Raw genomic sequence first — 22799 nt, 5'->3', positions numbered from 1 at the left:
TTTTCCTATATCGAGCTAGTATCCAAACGAATAAGAAAGCTCATTTAGATATTTAAAAACCTTTATGACTTCCTCCCTGGCGCAACGGTGGCGATATGAATTTAAGTAGGAGGTCCCGGGTTCGAATCCCGGCAATTTGGAAATTAATAATTTCTGAATTATCTATGGTTTGGTCTAGACGCAGACGTGCTACTAAGCGATTTAGTGTTTCGATGCGATGTCGCATAGAAACTAAGGGGTATGACTACCATTCTTGTTTTAAAAAAATATTTGAAGTATATCTATTATTCGTAGTCTTTACGTGTGTGTGTGAGTACATACACACGTAAACTCTGTCTCTTACACACACACACACGCGTAAAACATTAAAATAAACAAATTTGAAATCAATTATTGGTTTTTATTTAGGTGGAATTAAAAAAAATATTTATTAATCGCAGAAAATACCGCGGGCAACAGCTAATAATTAATAAAACAAAAGAGTTGTATCAAAAATCACTTTATCAATTACGATTCTTATAATCTACAGGTTTGTAAAATAAGAATTATCACAAACAATTCTCAAGGCACATTTCTGAGAAAATAAATCATACTTCTCCACAATCTATAAAACGCAGACTACAAACTAACAAAAGTCTTAGCAGTATTAATATTTGTACATCGATACTTAATTCTATGATTGAATGAAACAAAGATTTGCATTTCTTTGTTTATATAACAAAAGTTATCGGTGGAAAGGTTACATTTTCGTCACTCACAGTTATGACTATTTGTTTCTTACAAGAAAACCCTTTTATTCAGTGACAATCTGCTGAAATCTATTCGCGATCAGAAGATAGTAAAATAAAAGGTGTATCAAACACACATTGGAGTAAAAGTTATATTTTACCAAAAAAAAAAATTGGAGTAAAAATTATTCTTTTTTGTAAGATAATACTTTTTTTTTTAAATATATTACAACACAACAATGATAACGCACTATTTTCTTAAAAGCGAATGAACCCTCCATATAAAATTTGCGGTGACTATGAAACTGTCGCTGCAATTTAGCTTTTTGTATGACGCTATATAAAATAATCTAAATCGGGTAGCAACAGAAATTATTCGCAGCGTTTCACATTTCAGCTTCGTTTCAATGCGGTGCACAAGTGCACCCTGTAGCAAACACCAGTGACAGATTGCGGACTTTATATCTTTTAATTGCATACAACCAATAATTGTGATGAGCAGCTGTTGCCGTTAAATTATGCGTTATGTATCAGAGCACATCAGTAAAGTTTCTATGCGGTAAAACACCCTGTGACGAATGCGAGGGTCGCAGTGCGGTGGTGGTATTTTGCATTTAAACGAACTATATAAGGAAAACCATGTCGTCCGCCATCATGACCTGGTTGTCCGCCGTCATGCGCTGCAAGGCCGCGTCGACCTCGTCTGCGGAGAACACCTCGTGGCAGAACTTCTCGTTTAGGCTCGCGGTGATGCGATCCAGGGGCAGGTTGTTGACACGCTGCTCGCGGAACATCTGTTGCAGGGTCGATTTGAACTGCGCCAGTCTAGAAAAAATAATCCAATGCATTTTACACACGGCAGAAGTGAAACTTCTCAAAAGTAGCCTGAGACAGATAGAGAATAAGAATAAGAGTAAAGTTATTCTTGTAGAATACAAGAACTCTATGGTTTATTATTTTTTACCAAGCTAAAAAAATATTTAATATTTTAATGTATCATATGAATATACTAGAACGTACCGATTGGGGTCGATGGAAGCTACTTCCAATGTATGGTTTGGGAATTATAGTTTTTCCTTTTTTTGACATTTTGACGCCATTTTTCTGAATGTAATATTTCTCCTTAGGGAGAGGACTTTTTATCGTCTCCCAGTTTAATAAACTCTCCAAGCATTGTTGCACGAATGGAAATAATATACATGGCGTAAACTTTTACCTATCCCCGTTGCCGAGAGTATAAAAATAAGTGTAAACTTATTCCTTCTATGGTTTATTATTTTTACCTAAGCTAAAAAATTATTTAATATTTTAATGTATTATAATAGAACTTACCGATTGGGGTCAATGGTTTTCTGTGTTGACCTGGTGGTCCTTTGCGAGGGCTCCGGCTGTGAGGAATGCGCCGCTCTCAGTACCGGCTCCGTCTCCTCGTCCGATGAGAACTCGTAAGGGTCCTGCCTCTGACCCTCCTTAACAAATATGGGTGAATGGAATAAGTTGGGTTAAAAAATTAAATAAAAATTTAATCTTTTTATATTAAAAATCCCCGGACACATTGATACCCGTTGAAAAAAGGAATTAGCCATGTTTTGGCGGCGGCCAGCTTTGATTTCAAATTCATCGGTGTGTAGTATTATACTTTTTTTTTTTATACATACATTTATATTATCTTGATTGTTTGAAAGATTGAAGCCAAAAACATGTTGAATATCTGCCACCTGACTGTTGTTTGAAAGTTTGAAAGTCTAAATTTGGAGACAAAGGCCTGTTCGAGGCTACTTTGTACAGGGGGTAAAGAAAAAAAAGTATGTAAGGCTGAATTTGTAGATAACTGCTATTTTTATCACACTCACCGTTCGCCTGGTTTTCTTAGGCCTGGGCTGCGAGGGCTGTTCCGCTTCAGACCCGTTGGCCTCGTCGCCCGAGGATGCGCGTCGTTTGCGGCGCTTCTCTTTCAACAGCACCTGATTTATAATTATGACTGTAAATTCTAATGCAGTTATATTGTAACTGTAATGTAGTTTAACGGCTAGCACAGGTAAGAGAAAAAATTATATCCCCTGGCAAGGGATAAAATTAAAATGACCATGAAGTAAATGAAAAAATTGTACGCGAATACTCGTTTGTTACTGGCGACGCGTCAGTATCAGTCCACCTTTTAAAGCACGGCAACAGGGGATAGAAGTTTACGCCCGTTTATTATTACATGTATATTATTAAGATACTATTTCCACTCGTGCAACAATAGTGGGAGAGTTTATTAAACTGGTTGACGATAAAAAAGTCAAAATTACATTCTTCTGCCCAGAAGAATGTAATTTTTGTGTCATAGTGTCAATAAAATGTCGAAAAAAGGAAAAATTATAATCCACAAAGCATACATTGGAAGTAGCTCATGAACAGTTAATTGTATATCCTGTGAGTTTTGAATCTGTATACTAAAATTATGCGGGTACTAAAATTATCAGAAGAATCATGTTAAATAGTGAAATCTTAAAGTTTGAACTGTCTTGCTGCACTGACAAATTCTTTTTATTTCCGCGAGGAAATGTCGCCACCAAACGAGGTGATGAACCCGTTTTAACATACGACTGGACTGTATTATTTATGGCAAACGAGTATTTTAATATAAATTCCAAAAATCAAAACAAAAATTTATAACCCCCGACTTTCAATATCGTGTATATCATTCTACTAGTCCAACTCTTTCACTTGATACCCATATTAGGGAGTTGAAAAAAAAAAGCAATACCATTTAGTGGCGGCGGCCATCTTGGACCGATCAAACATAGCTGAGAACATTCCCGGCTATTTCGGCTCAAGGCTCATCCGTTCTCACACACACACAGACACGTTAAACTCAGACTTTTTGGCGTAGGGGGTTAAAAAGTGAAATCATTAAGTTTGTTTTATACCAGGCAAGGTGGTCAAATCGTTTGAACGAAATAGCTTCGCGTGTCACCTTCTTGAAGTACGCGTAGTGCACCAGCTCGATGGCGGCCAGCGCGTCGTCCTGTGTGACTTGGAAGCTGAGCCGGCACTTGGCGTGCGCGCTCGCCAAGCGGATCAGCGTCTCAAGCGTTCGCGCCGTCACCGGCTGCGTCTGCAAGAACATTAACACGTCACCACCGACCCACTAACGACCCAGCTGACGTGTTTGCCAAAATGACCCTTCAAAAAAACTTATACTACCTCTAAGCCTAATAGAAAATAAAAGCCGAAGAATCTCATTTCCGAATAAATTATTCTAATTATGATATCAAAGTCCGATGAAGTTTCTTTGTACAGGCCATAAAAATCAACTATATATTCATCTCTAGCAACTTCAGGCACCAAGACTCATATTTTTTTTTTGTTAGTAAAAAAAACATTATTTCTATATTACTTAAAAGATAATAAAAAAACAAATGCACAATATTTGTAAATGATATAGAACAGCAGTAACTCACATACCAGCAGTCCAACCTGCTAGCAGTCATCATTAGGATGCTGTTGGTGCTCTCCCTCAACCAGGCGCGCCTTTCAGCGCACCTTCGATCATTTAAAGTCGCGAATCATGTATATAGTCATTTTTGTTTAACGTTTAAGTGATTAAAAGAATTGTAGTCAAATTTGAGTTTTAATACAACGCAGATAAGATACATTTTATTTCGAAAACGACTCCTACAGTGCGAGCGAGCAAATCTTGTTTTTAGGCTACAGGGTTTTGGCCATAGTCTATTCATAAAGTTTCTTTAAAGTAATTAATTTGTACAATTAGGCTTTCATACTATTTCCTTTATCTTTATATCTTTAATATGTTATGTTTAATATGTACTATGTTTTATGTTTATTTTATGTTAATATAGTTTAAAATCCTAATATTTCACTAATTTTTGTTGTACCACCTACTAATTTCGTATAGGATTTTCTTGTATGCCTTTGGTTGCCTGGAAGAGTTCGCTATTTAGCGGTAAGGCCGCAAAATTGTACGTTCTACCTTATTGTGTATTTGTATCTCTGTAAATTTTATCTGTGGTAAACAATAAAAGTGTATTCATTCATTCATTCATTCATTCCTTTCAAACAAAATAGTAGTAGTAGCTTTTAGTGACAGAAGTACTACCGCCTTGCTTATTACTGCCGCTAAGCAGCATATGCTGTGTTCCAGTCTGAAGAGAGTTATAGTATAATAACAGGCACATGACTTGAGAGGCTTACCACCTACTCCTCAAGTTGATGACATGTAGGAACACATCATACATTGTGCCGCTTAAAAGCACTACCACTAGTTAATATATGCTACCATCTATATATATACGACAGTTTTTCTAGGAATAACGTTAGATTCTAAACTTCAATGGGGCCCTCATGTAAATAATTTATCGAACAGGCTTAGTTCTGCTGCCTATGCGGTAAAGAAGATACGCCATATGACCGACGTAGAAACTGCGAGACTGGTATATTTTAGTTACTTTCACAGCATTATGTCATATGGAATTTTACTTTGGGGTAATGCTGCTGATATTAGGACTATTTTCGTGCTGCAGAAGAGGGCTGTTCGTTCTATCTACAAAATGGGTCCGAGAGAGTCATTGAGAGATAAATTTAAAGATTTTAAAATAATGACAGTTTATAGTCAGTACATATTTGAAAATTTAATGTACGTTCATAAAAACATTTCTAAATTTAAGAAAATATGTGACTGCAATAATTTAAACATTAGAAGTAAGAATAAACTTACAGTGCAATATACTAGGTTACATAAAATTCATAATTCGTTTAAAGGAAATTGCATACAATTCTACAATAAACTACCAATTGTCATCTTGGAGATGTCTCATAAAAAGTTCAAAGTTTGTATTAAACGTAAGCTTTTAGAAAAGTCCTATTATAGTATAAAGGACTACGTAAACGATAAAAAAGCTTGGGTGTAAATTATTGCTCTAACCAGGTTGCTCTTCTAATAATTTAAAATGACATTGTGAGATGGTGATAACAAAAAAAAAAAAAACACCCGGCTAAGTTTGTTGTGGGCTTCTTCTTAGACCAGGACGCGTTTGGAACCTTCGTAGCTTTAGTTTTAAGTTTACGAATGTGGTTATCGCCATCATCTCACTACCGTGTGGTTCTTATGTACGCATCAAAAGTGCCACCTGTGGGCCTACTTGAATAAAGATATTTTTGACTTGACTTGACTTATAAAAGAGAAAGTGTGTGGGTATGTTCCGTATAGGCTCCGAAACGGCTGGACCAATTTCAATGAAACTTTCAGGGAATCTCCGTATTGACCTGGCGAGTAATCCTGTTAAGTTTGGTGACGATCGGAGCACTCCTATTTTTGAACTGTCAAACTGTCAAATACAGTTTTTATTTACTATGATCATATTCTATTGCTGGGTGTACATGGGTGTAGATAATGATCTTCACCCGCTCGAGAAGAGATTAGAAGAGAATGAATACGGAGAGAAATAAATGATTTACTATATTATGAGACTTCAATTAAATATTTAATGATGTAAGTTTATTGTTTAAATAAAATAAAGCAAAATCAAGCCCGGCGAAGCGGGCTGGGTACGCTAGTTATTCATAAACATGAAAGAGGTGTAATCTCTAATATCCCCTTATATAACGTGTAAATGAACACAGGCTTTAGAAGTAGATTATGTACTGTGTCTGAGACTTATGTATGTATTGTGATCTGTAAAACCGAAAACCTAATAGTTTTTGAGTAAACCACTGCCATAGTTTTTAATGAAAAAGATCAGATACAGACCTAACATTAAATGCAAAATTGAAATCATGTTCAATTTATTAGGCACGATTCGCGTAGCAAAGGTACTATGCGCGTGTCGGTATTTTATCTTCAATAGGGTTGTCATAAGTAAACAATTAAAATGTTTTAAATTCGTTTGTATGGAATAATAAATAAGCTTATTTTGGTTTATTATTTTTACAAGGTGATTTTTTATGAAATATACTTTTGCATCCTTCAATATTATTTCGTAATTCTGTTTATACCATCCCTAGTGATTTTCTGCCATTTCCGAGGTTTAAAATGTATCCAAGAGGTAAGTTTAAAAAATGCTATATGGTTTTGAAAGTATGGAAAACTTTTATACCCTGGCCACATCGCTGTCCATCATATCCTGGTTCCGGAGCTTGGAGTATTCGTCGGCGATGGTGTCGCAGGCCTCCTGGGTCAGCTTGGGCTTCATCAGGCGCGCGATGTGTATGTACTTCCTCATGAACTTCGTGGACAGGATCTGGTCCTTCTTGCTGCGGGATTTGCCGTGCAGGAGCGGGTCGTACTTCTCGTATATCGACTCGTTTGTGTCCTGTAAAAGAAACAAATGAAAATACGTTTCTTAATACCGAATTCAGTCCAATTAGAAGTAAATATCTTTTGTTTGCGGGCCCCCTCGGGCTTTGGCAAGGAATCTTCCTCGAGACTAAGGAATGTAACAGATAATTAAGAAGTATATTAAAACAATACACACAGTGCCATCTAGCCCCAAAGTAAGCGTAGCTTTGGTTATGGGTACTAAGATGGCAGATGATCTGCTTGGTTTGTCAATTATTACTAAATAAATCGATATTGATATTTAGCCAATGAAATGCAAAATACGAATAACAGTACTGGGAAGTGTTATTGACATATTTCGACGCAGAGAATGATTTGCTGTTATAAGCCTTTATATAAATCTCTTTCTTCATACCTCTACTTCATCATTGTCCGGGTTCTCGGTTGAGAGCATTTCCACTAATGAGCCCATCGGAAGAACTTCTCCGTCTTGCTCTTTTGGATTTCTGAAATTAAGAATTAAATTAACTAACGAGAGGAAGAAAAGGAAGTTTTTAATGATATAAACTAAACACATGACAACATGTCATCATGGGATTCGGCAAAGTAACGGTGCAAGTGGGCTAGGCTTCTTAGTTATGTGGATTTTTAACTTAATTTAAGCATTTAAATATAACTTGACTTAATGGTTAAGGAAAACATCATAAGGAAACCTGCATGCAACCGAGTTTTTTTTAGTTTTATTTTTTTACTTATTAGCTTTTCAAGGGAAACAAACAGTACTTTTACACATAAAAGTAATGCCGTATTTTTATATCACATAAGTTTCAACAACTTAGTTTTATATATACGATAACATTAACCACAATTGCTTAGGACCTACCAATTACCATTAAATTAAAACAAAAAAGAAGAACAAAAACTTTAACTAAATAATAAATATATTTAAATAAGTAAATTTCCTAAAAGTGCTAATTTTGACATGAAAAAAATGTCCGTCTCAAAATATTTGCTGTTGGAAAGCAATGCCACGCACGAGATAAAAAGTTATTTGCCGAATACCTTGTCTTCCATCTAGCCCACGCAATTTACGCACATTACCTGTATCTGTGCATCCGCAGGACGTGCTCCGAGATGAGGTTGTCATGGTCGGCGTCCGCGATGTCCAGCATCACGAACAGAAGGTCGAAACGCGAGAGCAGCGAATCTTGTAGCCCGATGTTCTCCATCGGGGTTTTGTACTGGTCGTACTGGGGATGATAATAATAATAATAATAATAGTAAATTTACTACGTCAATACACACAACGCCTAGTCCCAAAGTAAGTGTAGCTTGTGTGGTACTAAGATAGCTGATGAATAATTTTATGAATACACATATGATATATAGATAAACACCCAGACACTGAAAAACATTCATGTTCATCACACAAACACCTTTGACGGCCGATTGGCGCAGTTTTAAGTTTTTAGTTTTGGCCGTAGCGACCCTGCTTTCTCAGTCCAAGGCCGTCGGTTCGTTTCCCACAACTGGACAATGTTTTTTTTTCTACGACAATACACACATCGCCATCTAGCCCCAATTTAAGCGTAGCTTGTGTTATAGATACTTAGAATATATATAGGTTGCCTGGCAGAGATCGCTACTAAGCGATAAGGCCGCCTTTTGTATTCTACCTCTGTCTTTGTATTTCTATTGTTTTTTTTTCGTAACTTCATTGTGGTGTACAAATAAAGAGTTAAATAAATAAAAAAATAAATAATACATAAATACTTAGAATATACACACCGGCATATTTAGCGGAACACAGAAAAAAGGTCCATAATTTAAAAAAAAGGTCTTATTTTTAAATTTCTTACACTTCTTTTGTTATTTAAAGTTTCATTTGTTTTACTTAAAATGAGATCACATTAAGAACAGATTTTGCGAATAAAGGCTATTTGTGAAAAATGGTACATTATGGAACTTTTCATGTAACGAAAGTGAAAATTAATATTAAAATAACAATTAATTGAATTAGAAAATAAGATAAGCACCCAGTCACTGAAAAACACTCATGTTCATCACACAAACATTGCCCAGTTGTGGGAATCGAACCCACGGATTTGGACTCTGAAAGCAGGGTCGACATGGCAGAAGTCCGAAGGGATTTTTTCCTCCTCGTTTAAAAAAAAAAATAAAGGGTCGATATGAATGTGCATGACACAAGCAGTTGTAGCGGGTGGGTTGCGCACTCACCCGGCCGTACACGGGGTTGGCGGCCGCCAACACGGCGCAGCGCGCGTTGAGCGACGCGTGCACGCCCGCCTTGGCGATGGTGACGCGGCCCTGCTCCATGACCTCGTGGATGGCGGTGCGGTCGATGTCCGACATCTTGTCGAACTCGTCGATGCACACCACGCCGCGGTCCGCCAGCACCATGGCGCCCGCCTCCAGCCTGACGAGTTCGTAGTATGCAAGTTTTAATTATATTAATATCTAGCTGGTTTGGTCTGGCTAGTTACCACCCTACCGACAAAGACGTGCCGCTAAGCAATTTAGTGTTCCGGTGCGATGCAAGTAGAAAATGATTAGGGGTATGACTACCATACTCCCCAACAGGTTAGCCCGCTAACATCTTAGACGGCATCATCACTTACCACCAGGTGAGATTGCAGTCAAGGGCTCACTTGTAGTGGATAATAAAGAAAACGCTACATAAAATTGTTAAAGCAATTGTATATTATTTTTTCTTTGTATATTATTTTATAACAAATTACCGAATGAAATCTTTGAAATGCCTCTCAATAAGTTCAAAGTTAATATTAAAGCTTACATAAAGATTCTATTATAATTTTAAGGATTACTTAAACAATAAAAAGGCTTGGGTGTGAATTGCTCTAACTTAGCTTAATATTTACCGTGAGGTGGTGATAACAAAAAAATTACCCGGCTAAGTTTGTATTGGGCTCTTCTTAGACCAGGGCACGCTTGGAACCCTCGTCGCTTTAGGTTTAAGTTGGCGAACGAAGATATCACCATCCCCTTCCAATAATGTTAACATATACGTATCAACGCTTCATAAGGGCCTGTGATAGGCCTACATCAATAAAGAAAATTTGAATTTATCAATCAATCGAGAAGCTAGAAAAGATCTGATCCTAACATATTAATCATCGTGGCTAGCTATGCCTAGCATAGTACCTACTATTATACTACGCGGTATACTGAGTTAGTATGTTATCATTATTGTAGTTGATACATACAATAATGATAACATACTAATACACATACATACACATCCATACATCCATCCTCACAAACTTTGATGAATTTTTTATTGATAAGGTTGCTTGGAAGCATCCGGCTCCGCTTTCAGCTCTCACAAGATAGAAAAATGAATGTTAAAATACAAAATGTAAATTGTTGATGTTGGAAAAGAGCAACTGCTGAGTTTCTTGCCGGCTTCTTCTCGGTAGAATCTGCCTTCCGAACCGGTGGTAGAATCACTACAAACAGACAGACTTGACGTTTCAAAAGTGCTTATATTAGGCCTACTTGAAATAAATGAATTTTGAATTTTGAATTTTGAATTTTGGCATTTATAATATTAGAAGGATGGTACGTGTAGCGGTCTCCACATTACATAACTAGATGGCGCCACAAAAATCCTGCATCGCAACTTTATCCCGCGCTTCGCGTTGCTCGTCAGTTTGACTTGCTCTTGTGTATTTTTAGACTCGCAGTATTGCGAGTTTTGCGACTTAAGTTTGTACGTCTAATTGCTGGCTTTTTAAAAACGCAAACTATTGTATTCTTCTTTATAACCGAGTATATCACTTGTTATGTTAGTAACGTTCATGTTTTTCTATCCAAACTCACCAAAACTCCATATTAAATTGAACTTTTAAATATTAGGCGTGATGTACACTAAGAAATTCAGTTTTATTACATTATTTTTGTGGGAAATAGTAAATGAATTATAAAATAACTTCGATCGAAGCATTCGTTTTAAACGATATTCAGTTTTTTTACATCCTCTGTCAATGTAATGTTATATTAAAAAAGCTTATATTGTCCAAAGTGCTAAGGTTAGATTAGATCTTAAATAAGGATTCTTAAATTTTCGAATTTTCCGCGCAAGTTTTTGAATTTTTTTTTTAAAGTTTTTAAAGAACCTTCTGACAATAACAAACACAACAAAAAAAAAAGTGAAATCGGTCCAGCCGTTCACGCGTGATGACGTGACAAGTATCGATTCATTTTAATATATATAGATAGATATTAATTTTAGTTTGTAATAATTATTTCCCTACAAAAATATATTTTTCGTTGGTTTATTAATAAAGAAATGAAAGTTACTTAACATATAAAAGGCGTCTATTTTGTAACATTGCATGCCAAATTACTGGCAATACACTGTACCTTAAACCAACATGTAAAACCTTATTGACGTGTATTTTGCAATAATTGACTATGATTATGATTATTCAGCAGATTCGCCAGTGCACAGCAAACGTGAAGAGTACTTTATTTAAAGCGTTATGTCAGTGTTTTTATACCGGTGGACTGTGGATGACTTTTACGCGCCGGGCTTACAATGCCCTGCGTGTTCAATATAACAACGCTTTTAGTAGCGCCTCTTAAACGTTCGCAGACGCAGCAACAAATGACTTTTTTGCCATAATGCGTAACAAAGCAACCTCTTCTACAACGTTTACGTACCAGCGACTACGGCATTCTAAAGGTATTTGCTGCCAGATTCGACTGCCCTATACTGTGCCACTGTGTGAGAGTAGCAATCGGGCGAGTGTGATGTTGTTTATTTTTTATTTATTTTTATTATTTAAACTAATCAATACTAACTTAGTGGTTAAGGAAAAATTGTAACTAATGTACTAACAATCTATGGATGGAAACGTCTGCATTAAATGAATAATAATCATTTAATGCAGACGTTTCCATCCATATCACACATCACATGATTGTGAACACGGTCCATACCTTTTTTTTTTTTTTTTTATATTAGGAGGAGAAAATCCTCATGGACATCCCTATGAATAGTGCCGGACTCCTACCGACTAAAAACCCCTCCTGCCTTCTAAACGTTAGTGTACCTGCCATTTGGCCTACCACTAACGTCGTTGTCCTACCTTCCTTCTCTTTCGTCCCTTTCCTTTACTTTTATTATCTCTTCCAAGTATTTTTTAATAGATTCCCATTTCTCTGATGCCTCTAGCATTATGGAGGTTAGGTTTTCTGCGGTCCATACCTGCGGTCGCCGGTGTCGGGGTCGGTGGTGACGGCGGCTGTCAGCCCCACGCCGGACGAGCCGCGGCCCGTGGTGGTGATGGCTCGCGGCGCCGTCATCAGCACGTAGCGCAGCAGTTGCGACTTGGCCACCGACGGGTCGCCGATCAGGAGAATGTTGATGTCACTGAACACCACGCGTCATCATCATCATCGTATTTCAAATTTAACGGAGCTATGAAGTTAAATTGATAAAAAATTTCTTCCCATTTTCCCGAGGAAACAATAAATTAACTATTGTGTTGTTTATCGAGTTTAAAAGTATCTTATGTGTTGACCCGGAATATCAGCTACAAATATACCAAATTTTATTCAAAGTCAAAGTCAACAATATCTTTATTCAAGTGGCCATAGGTGGCACTTTTGATGCGTACATAAGAATTACACGGTAGTGAGATGATGGCGATAACCACATTCGTAAACTTAAAACTAAAGCTACGAGGGTTCCAAACGCGTCCTGGTCTAAGAAAAAGCCCACAACAAATTAACTGGGTGTTTTTTTTTGTTATCACCATCTCACAATGTCATTTTAAATTATTAGAAGAGCAACCTGGTTAGAGCAATAATTTATACCCAAGCTTTTTTATCGTTTACATAGTCCTTATACTATAATAGGACTTTTCTATAAGCTTACGTTTAATACAAACTTTGAACTTTTTAAGAGACATCTCCGTTACAATTTAAAAGCGTTCAGTAGTTTTCACGTGATGCCCGGACAGAGAGACGGACAGACAGGCAAAAATTAAATAAAAATCTGTCATGGACTTAGTATCGGTTATAAAGCATCCCCCGGTCAAAATTTTCGAAATCAGGTTTACCCTCCGCCTATAGATGTTTCACATCAAAAAAAAAGGTTGTCAACCTGCAGGGCTAGCACAGACAGGAGAGAAATATTATATCCCGTGACAAAGGATTTAATTAACGTGACCACTTGCTAAAGCATGGGAACATGGAATAGGAGAAGTTAACCCCCCTATATTGTTACACATTAAATAATAATAATAATAATAATAATTGTTTATTGTTCAATAAAACATAGGTACAATTTACATTAACAATATAAATATTAGAAGCAAAAATAAACTCGTTGTGCAGTTTACTAGGCTACACAAAATTGCCAATTCATTCAAGGGCAATTGTATATTATTTTATAACAAATTACCAAATGAAATCTTTGAGTTGTCTCTCAATAAGTTCAAAGTTTATATAAAACGTAAGCTTACAGAAAAATCCTATTATAACATTAAGGATTATTTAAACGATAAAAAAGCTTGGGTGTGAATTGCTCTAGCTTCATAGCTTAATTTAAATTTACTGCAAGATGGTGAATTTACTGGATAACAAAAAAATTAATTTACCCGGCTAAGTTTGTTGTGGGCTCTTCTTAGACCAGGGCGCGTTTGGAACCCTCGTAGCTTTAGATTTAAGTTGGCGAACGAAGTTATCACCATCCCCTTACAATTATGTAAACAAATATGTATGAACGCTTCATAAGTGCCTGTGATAGGCCTACATGAATAAAGAAATTTTGAATTTGAATTACATCTGCACAATAGGTATAACTTATATTAATGTTATAATTTACATAGATATACAGAAATCAACTGTCCCTAAGCTAGGTATAAACCTGTGTTATAGGCGACAGTGCTCTCCTTATAAATATGGCTTGTTTAAAACACAAAAAAAATGAATGCTGGTAATCATATTTGTACTAGGTTTCATATTTTGAACGTTTTATACATATGAGTGTGTGTGTGCGTGGTTGTGTGTGTGTGTGTGTGTGTGTGTGAGTGTGGTGAGTGTGTATATATTACCTACATTACATTACATGTATTATATTTCCACTTGCACTAGTGCTCTGAGAGTTGATAAAGCTGTGGGAGAAGATAAATTTGTATCCTTTACCCTGGGACATAATTGTCTCTTACCCATGCTAGCCGTGCTGTTCTAAAAGATACCCTGCTAATGTGCAAACTTACCCTCTGAGTCTTGTGCCATTGGGCAGTATCTTCTCCATCCCACCCAGTAGTAGGCAGAGAATTGCCTTCTTTATGTAATCGTGACCATGTATGGACGGCGCCAATGATTTACTGAGCAGTTCAAACATATCCATTGTGGTCCGTTTTGCCAAGTTTTTGCATAGTTTGATATCCTCTCTTGTGATGTTCAAGTTCATTTCCTTGTTGATCTGCGTTACGTTGTTTGCTATGAGGATTGTTCTAAAACAATTCAGTATTGATTAGATCGTATTTTGAAAGTACATGTCAAAACAATGGTCATCATCATGCCAAACGATGGACGTACAATGCTGGACATAGTGATAGATATATACATATATTTTTCGAACAGTCGATTTACAAGAAATGGTTATAAAATAGTCACATCTGCATATCGTCGAAACGTACAGAACACATTCGTTGGATTGAGTATACGCTTTTATTATATGATTCCTAAGGTAATTTTGGACCTACGAATGCATAAGTTTAAAGAATGTGTTAAAACACATTTTACAGCAAGGTTACTATACAATTGATGAATTTTTTAATGACAAGATTGCTTGGAAGCATCCGGCTCCGCTTTCATACTTCAGGTGGTAGAGTCACTACAAACAGGCAGATTTGACGTTTCAAAAGTGCTTATATTAGGCGTACTTGAAATAAATGAAACTTGAATTTTGTATTATTTATTAATTATATAAACGAAAATCCCATTTAGCCCCAAAGTAATCGCAGCTTGTGGTACTATATTTTAGTACCATGTACAATATGATAAACACCCAGACACTGAAAAACATTAATGTTCATCACACTAACATTTTTCCAGTTGTGGGAATCGAACCCACAGCCTTGGGTAAAGAAAGCAGGGATACCGCCCACTATGCCACTCGTAAATACTTAAGGATAGGCATTGTAAGAGTTATAAAAACCCTACCCTTAAGTATTTGTAACTCGTACTGGGGATTTTCTTCATATTATATCATCTGCATACCCTGTGCATACCCTCTATACACGCCATTGGTATTGGCTATTTTAACATTTTAAAGTTTATCAGATTAAGGGGCTATTGTCTCAAACTTGAATATCAGCAGGCATCGTCTAATCCTTCCAAGTATTTTATAAGAAATAGAGATACACAAATGTGAAATGCCTTGCCTGAAGATGTAGTGACTGCAGAATCACTGAATCAGGTTAAGAATAGACTGGATAAACATCAAAAGACAAAGAGCACAAGAAATGATATAGCATCAGCGAAAGCTCTCAAATAATCTATTAAACCGCCAGCTGATCTCTTATTGTAAGTCACCTGAAGGTGCCGGCGGTGAAGCTGCCCTGCTTGTTGGGCAGACAGCGGTAGTTGCCCACCACCTGCACGCGGTCGCCCGGCTTGCACGCGTCCACCAGGTCGTCGTCGCACACCACGTCCACGCTTCGCGGCAACTGCCCCGCTGGCGCGCGCTCCGGCATCTCCTGGAGCGTCAGCGTCTGGTGGTCCTTGTACCGCGACAGGCCGTACTCCGTCTCCAGGGGGTTGCCGTCGTCATCCTGGACGAGTGTATGTAGTTCAGAGCATATAAGTATATTTGTTTTCAAAGAAACTTTACTTTGGGGAGCAGAGTTCGATTCCCAGCACGCACCTCTAACTTTTCAAAGTTATGTGCATTTTAAGTAATTAAAATATAACTTGCTGCAACGGTGAAGGAAAACATCGTGAGTAAAACCTGCATGCGTGAGAGTTCTACGTGACATTCTCAAAGGTTTATGGAGTTGACCAATCCGCACTGGGCCTGCGTGGTGGACTACGGCCTTAACCTTCTCATTGTTGGAGGAGACCCGAGCCCTGTAGTGGGCCGGTGATGAGTTGATATGATGATGATGATGACGATGATGATCATTTATCTTCTATCTTTATCAGCAATAGAGTTATGCACCTGCCGAATGCCTTATCTGAGGATGTAGTAACAGTGGTATAACTGAATCAGTACAACATTAGAATGAACAGACATGAAAATTTAAACAAAAAATGTTTGAATTCATGTAACTTTAATGGTAACATATTAACATATAATATGTTACCATTTAAGTTAGGGGATGGTAATAACAGTATTGGTTAACTTAAAAGTAAAGCCAGGGGGGTTCCAAACACGCCCTGGTCTAAGAAGAGCCCACAACAGACTTAACTGAGTTTTTTTTTTTGTTATCACCATCTCACAGTTGAATTAATATTTAAGTTTTACCTTTGTAGGGTAAAGAGCTGTAGTAGGAAAAGCCTCAAAGGATGTCAAGTCAGTGTACTTTCTTTCCATAACTTTCTTGGTGGTTGGACAGTAGTGCACACTGCGTACCACCTTAGGCCTCACAAGGGACACCCTCGTTACAATGCCCTCCACACATATCAGGTTGCCCAAGTACCTGCAAGTTACAGAGTATACAAGTTATTATTTATTTGTATACAAATAAATAATAACTTGTATACTCTCCAATAGTAAACACAGAACATAAAAAAACAACTTTTTTAAACCTATGAATTGGTGAACAACAACAAATTGAACTCTACCCCATTATAGAATTATAGTACAGGGCATAAGCTTTACAACTCTAAAACATTCATATGTTATAAAACATTTTTTCAAAGAAAAGTGGAACATTATTTTTTCATTCAAATTTTGGTTTATTAAAACTTTATTATTTTTTTCTCTTTAATAGTAATTGTTTGTAATAACCAGTAATAGAATAAAAACGAAGAGCATTTTAAGTAGTATTTCAAAAAAGAATCAATTTCCAGCAAAGAACAATATTCTTTACTATTCAACAAACCAGTTAGCTGATTAACTCAATCGCTCACATTGCAAATGTTTTGTGTAAAACGGATCTAGTTGCTTGCTTATTTTACAATATTACAAACCATTATTTTTTGTTATGAGCAAGTTTATGTTATAGAAGTTGTAACACAGCTCATCCAGGGAAGTACTACCACAGTAATTACAATATGTAATTACTGTGGTAGTACTTGTTATTAAATAAATAAAAAAAATGTGAAATGTGATTATTTATATTTCACATTATGTTCAGAAGCATTGTTGCAATGCTGTGTTTCAGTCTGAAGGGTGTGAGTGCCGGTAAAATTGTAGGCACATGAGTCTTAACAGCACTTAACAGCCCACCAACCTGCATTGGAGCAGTGTGGTGGGTCCATGCTCTAAAAAATCTCTCCTATGAGAGGCCTATGCCCAGCAATGGGATGTTAATAGGCTTCAGATGATTGAGGTTGATGTTTATAGGGCTGCATCTTGCAGGATGTGTTCCTTACATGCCCTGTAAAGTGTTGCTTGGTTTATAGGCTATGGTTTTTCACTTAGCATCAGGTGGCCCATCTGCTTGGTCCAACAATTATTACTATAAATAAAAAGCAAATGTTGATATATTATTTTGAATTATTTATTTTTTTATAAATTTTTAATGTTTTGTGACTTGATAAATGTATTACGAGCATTAGGGTCAACAGGTGAAAAAGGAAAGGAGGATTTTGTTTTGCAGCTATTAAAGTCCTTTATACACCTCGAGTTGTCGCAATCACCAATTCCTTTAGCTAGTTGAATCCCGGGAAATACATGTTTTGTAACTAGAAAATCCAGTTAGTCCTTAGGTTAAAAGTACTAGGAGATAATAGGTAAATAAAACAATAAAAAATAAGAATAAAGGGTAGTGGACCACCGAACGTAAACATTGGACTCACCTTGATGTCAAGCTTCTTGGTGTAACATGCTTTGTACCAAAGCTTCCTGAGAAAGCAACAAAAAACTCCTCTTGCTCCTTAGCATAAGTAGGGTCTATAGATGATACGTATTCTTTTAATGCTTTCTGGAACGCGATCTGCTCTTCAAAGGCAGTTTCCAACAAATTTTTTGCTCTCTCAGGATTTTTTCTTCTAAGGTCATTTATATTTACAATGAGTCGTCTGCTTTGTTCCCCTATCATTAGTTTTACTTTCTCCATGTAAACACCTTGATCTTCCTGTGAAGGAACCATAAAATAACATCTGGAAAAGGTAAGCAACAATAATATTCACATGTAAGGTTAGGTTATGAAAAAACTTTACTTCATCGTCCAAAAATTCAAGGTACTCCCGCTGCAAATCCCTCAAACGTTGATCGAAATCACCATCTTCCATATTTCTTTCTAACTTAAATGAATTTAGTGATACACAAACTAGAAAATATTAATCTTTTTGAACTATTGTTTGGAGATACAACTTTGCAACTTTTGGCCTTTTGGCGCCAAATTTCAATTGTCAACTGTCAAGTGACATAAACCTACAAGACCACAGATCCCACATTTTAACCTCATATTGAACTCTTCTTCTGCTTTTGATTTATGGCTTTTTGTAGTGCCAATACGCTAATAGCAGATTAAACTCTATTACTTAGTATAAATACGTGCCAATATGCCATAGTGGTGCCTATTGGTGACCAAATAATCGAATCTGTTTCTAAAATATCAAACAAGCCCATGTTACTTCAAAAATCGGAACTCTAAAACGTAGCAATAAGTTATAAATCTATTAATAATTGGTTTTTATAATTAATAGCATTGGGAAAGCTCATTGTCAAACTCAAAAAGCCTTGGAGCCTTGTTATGAAAAAAAAGCAATCTTCAAGTTCAAAGTTTAAAGTTTCAAACTCACAGGGATTTTTTACCTTACTCGCGTGGTTACAAGAAATCAATCAGAAAAAAAAACAAAACATGTCAAATGACAAATCTGCAAACAAAAGTGAAGTCGAATGAAACAAAATTTTATACAAAACATAATTTGCATACGCTTACACTTAGTTTTTCTTAAAAATAAATGGCGTAAGATCCATTCCGCAAGCAGTATTAAAATGTCTGAACATAACTCGAATTCTAACCAATCCACAAACAATAAGGAAGAAATACGGAAGCTCAAAATATTGGCTTTCCATGGATATCGCCAAAATGGTACTGTGTTTCGGAATAAGATTGGGTCCTTCAGGAAGGTTGTATCTAAATACGCCCAACTGACTTTCATATCAGCGCCTCACAAAGTCTTTAACGAAGACGGTGGAGGTGAAGAAGGTAATATTTTGATTTTAAAATTTGAGGTAAGGAATTCACTTTGCTGTGAAATTCCCTATATTGTTTAATTAGGTTTTGTACCGTAGGAATATTTTTGCGAGGATGTACGTCTTGAATAGACATAATGACAAAACAGTGAGTAACAAATATCCATGAATCTTAAGTAACTTTCATTAATTGGAATATATGCCGAGTTCAATTATATGATCTTGTTGAACATTAGCTTAGCTTTACTTGACCTTTTGTATATTTTCCTGAATTGTTGTACGTTTTTAACACCTCAAATTATGAGGGCACGTGAAGTACATAATTTGCACATAACATATATTAAGACCTTTCAACAATCTCGAAGAGCTATAACTTTTGTTCTATGCCTTTTTTTAACTCTATAGTTTGTGAAATATTTAATATTTTATAGGTCTACTCTACTTTGTTACATGTACATCTAGGTATATATCATGCATCCTAACAATGTAATATCAGTGACATCACATGATTTATAAGATTTTTTGTATGAAATAAAATAATACAGAATGTTGTTAGTTTTAATGGTAGGAATTACAAGGCCACAAGCTTTCTGGTATTTTTTATTTAACCCTGTATAATAGTAGGACTTAGGGTCTGTTGAAAGGTCTTAAAACATGTTGTATGCATGCTCCACCTGCCCTCATAATAATATGATTTTGTTAGAAGGCTTAGCTTTACTTATGCCAGCATTTGTACAGTTTCACTGAATCCCTATTAGGTATGAAGAATTATTTTGTTTTTGTATGATCCACTTTTAGATTCTCGTTCATGGTGGTTCAATGCAGAGGATAACACATTCAGTGGCAAATGTCTGGGTGGGCCAGCCATTGGATTTGAGGACTCACTGCATCTTATTGAGAATGTGGTGGGGGAGCATGGGCCGTTTGATGGCTTCATGGGCTTCTCACAAGGTGCCTGCCTAGTGGGGCTACTGGCTGCTATGCAGCAGAAAGGATGTAAGAAACTTTACTTCTTAAAGTATTGAGAAAGCTTTACAAGCTTAATATGTTGTATAAACTTATGCGCAGCAATAATAATCAATCTAATCCAAAACCTTTTGATGTAAGAAGCTCAAGCTTCACTTATCTGATATGCTAGTCTAGTTGTTAGGTCTTCTGCTTCACGTTTAAGGGTGGGAAGAATTCTAACCCCAGCACAAATCTTTAACTTTTCTAAGTTGTGTGTAATTAAATATTACTTGATTTAATGGTGAAGGGAAACATGATGAAGCAACCGGCATGCCTGAGAGGTACATCAATCCACACTTGGCCAGCATGGTGGACTACAGCCTAGACCGTTCTTATTGTGGGCTCCTCCACCTTTGACCTGTAGTGGGCCGGTAATGGGTTTATAATATACTAGCTGTTGCCCGCAACTTTGTCTGTGTTTGATCTTGTTTTTTGATGTGGCATTCAATTTAGTTGTAGTTCTAATAAAAATAAAGTATTCAGTACTCTATAGTACAAAATTAATTATTTAAATTGGTTACAATTAGTCAGAGTTATGGTGTAAAATCGTAAAACACTTTCATCCCCTCTCCCAAAGGAACGGAGCTTAATGTCGGGATAAAAAGTATCCTATACACTTCCAAGAATATGTGTACAAAGTTTCATGAGGATTGGATAAGTAGTTTTTGCGTGAAAGTGTAACAAACAAACTTACATTGACATTTATAATACTAGTAGGGAGGATATATGATGATGATGATGCTTTTTTCTTTATCGGGAAGCATGGGAAAAGCATAGCACAACTAAATTCAATCTATCATTTCAAGGTTATGAATAAGATTGGATATTAATTTCTGGCATTAGACCAGTCAATTTGCTAACTAAGTCAGCATTAAATGTATCCATTAGAGATGAGATTACAGATTTATTAGTTAAGTAGCATGGTACTACATTGGGTGCGTTGGGGATAATTTGGGATCATCCCACCCATTACATTTTGGATAGTCTTAGTTTAGAAGTTAGAATTCCAATAACTTCTACTGCACTGAACTTACAGTAAGATTTTTTCTGTTTTCAGATTTACCATATACATTCAAGTTTGCAATATTTGCATCTGGGTTCAGATCAGGAAGTTTAGTTCATAAATCCTTCTATGATGAGGACATCCATATAAGATCACTCCATGTATATGGGGAAAGTGATTCTATTATACCAAAAGGTAATAAATATTGCTTTCAAATTTAATAATTTATTTAATGAATAAATCTATAAATGTAACATAGATTGGTAAGGTGTGAAAGAGAAGTGGCAATAGCTAACACATTTGTCCTAGTTATAAACCTAACCCTTACTTCCATCGTAACTCAGCACAGCTAGCATAGTCAGGAGACAAAAATTACAATTACAGGTAATAGGAGAAGTTTAGCTATTATTCCACATATATTATTTGTTTTTACTTATTTAGAGAACATACATATTACACATATTACATATATCAAACACACAAAAAAAGCACTGTTATTGTGTGTGTGCACCAAAACACCATAACTTAATTGACCATAAAATTGCTACAAAAAAAACATAAGTTAATTAACACATTACAAGATGATAGGTATAATATTAAAGTTAATAAGCATGCTTTTGAAGAAAGCTTTAACTAATTTTTAATAAAACGTACTTGCGGTAACGTATAACACACTTGTTGCGTAAAGGCCGCTCTAACAGTATATATAAACAACACAGCGTTTGTGTTTGCCGCACTCGCAGAACGCCGGAAAAACACGCCCAGCGTGTTCGGCCGCATCCTTGTAGGTACATTTATTTTAACACGCCTAGCGTGTTCGAGCCGCACACGCGTTACGTAGTTTTCAAACACAAACGTTGTGTTTTCAGCAGCCAACGTGTTAAGCCAATAAGTAATAAGGCACTTAAATTACTAAATATTATTTTGGAGAAAAACTAGCCATGCATCTGAGGTTGGAAGTTAGGGTTCCAAGATGTAAAAACCACACTGAAAATGCATCATTTCATCATTGTCATTTGAATCTACGGGAGATTCAAATGACAATGATGAAATTAAAATAAATGGTTCGATTTGTTAAAAACTACTTATTTAATTTACAGAAATGAGTGAGTCACTAATTAATTTGTTTACAAAACCAGTAGTGGCTGAACACTCTGGAGGACATTATGTGGCATGCTCTGGTTCCATCAAAGATGCATATTTGGATTTCTTCCATGATAGATACCAAGATCTTATAGAGGGCATGCAAAGAAGAAATTCATAGCTATAAATTAATAGATATTGTGGAGATATTATAATGATAAGGTTAAATAAAGTTAATAAAATAAAAATGTAATTTTATTTTGGGCATACTTTCTTTAAAGTAAAACAATCATCGGAAACAATATATACTAAATGGCATGCTTATGT

General features: G+C 36.2%; 2 protein-coding genes across 3 annotated transcripts; one reads left to right on the top strand and one right to left on the bottom strand.

Moving 5' to 3' along the window:
• Positions 1–915: 915 nt before the first annotated feature.
• On the bottom strand, positions 916–18573 carry LOC120626920 (DNA replication licensing factor Mcm3). Of its 2 annotated transcripts, XM_039894722.1 has the most exons (14): positions 18397–18573; positions 18034–18311; positions 16535–16709; positions 15604–15842; positions 14280–14519; positions 12263–12427; positions 9250–9448; positions 8113–8261; positions 7427–7517; positions 6830–7045; positions 3691–3831; positions 2582–2692; positions 2061–2197; positions 916–1553 (listed from the first exon to the last, which is right to left on the bottom strand). In XM_039894722.1, exons 1-14 carry the CDS (start codon positions 18466–18468, stop codon positions 1352–1354), a joined length of 2415 nt encoding a protein of 804 aa, XP_039750656.1. In that variant the 5' UTR covers positions 18469–18573; the 3' UTR covers positions 916–1351. The 2 variants fall into 2 exon arrangements, with proteins under 2 accessions (XP_039750656.1, XP_039750657.1); XM_039894723.1 differs by lacking the exon at positions 12263–12427.
• A 383-nt stretch (positions 18574–18956) lies between these two features.
• On the top strand, positions 18957–22714 carry LOC120626928 (esterase AGAP003155). Its single transcript, XM_039894735.1, has 4 exons — positions 18957–19391; positions 20177–20374; positions 21444–21584; positions 22490–22714. Exons 1-4 carry the CDS (start codon positions 19079–19081, stop codon positions 22651–22653), a joined length of 816 nt encoding a protein of 271 aa, XP_039750669.1. The 5' UTR covers positions 18957–19078; the 3' UTR covers positions 22654–22714.
• The last annotated feature ends 85 nt before the right edge of the window (positions 22715–22799 follow it).

The sequence above is a fragment of the Pararge aegeria genome, chromosome 10 (assembly GCF_905163445.1).
Source record: "Pararge aegeria chromosome 10, ilParAegt1.1, whole genome shotgun sequence".
NCBI lineage: Eukaryota > Metazoa > Arthropoda > Insecta > Lepidoptera > Nymphalidae > Pararge > Pararge aegeria.
Note: the sequence above shows the minus strand (reverse complement) of the source record. Positions and strands in the feature narration are given on the sequence as shown.

Excerpts from the sequence above, each read along its gene's own strand:
- LOC120626920 (XM_039894722.1), bottom strand. The coding sequence starts at position 18,468 with ATGGAAGATGGTGATTTCGATCAACGTTTGAGGGATTTGCAGCGGGAG. Across the intron at positions 14,520-15,603 it reads TTCACCGCCGGCACCTTCAG|AACAATCCTCATAGCAAACA; the intron begins GTGACTTACAAT and ends GAATTGTTTTAG. Across the intron at positions 2,693-3,690 it reads ACTACGCGTACTTCAAGAAG|GTGCTGTTGAAAGAGAAGCG; the intron begins GTGACACGCGAA and ends ATTATAAATCAG.
- LOC120626928 (XM_039894735.1), top strand. The coding sequence starts at position 19,079 with ATGAAACAAAATTTTATACAAAACATAATTTGCATACGCTTACACTTA. Across the intron at positions 19,392-20,176 it reads AGACGGTGGAGGTGAAGAAG|ATTCTCGTTCATGGTGGTTC; the intron begins GTAATATTTTGA and ends ATCCACTTTTAG. Across the intron at positions 20,375-21,443 it reads TGCTATGCAGCAGAAAGGAT|ATTTACCATATACATTCAAG; the intron begins GTAAGAAACTTT and ends TTCTGTTTTCAG.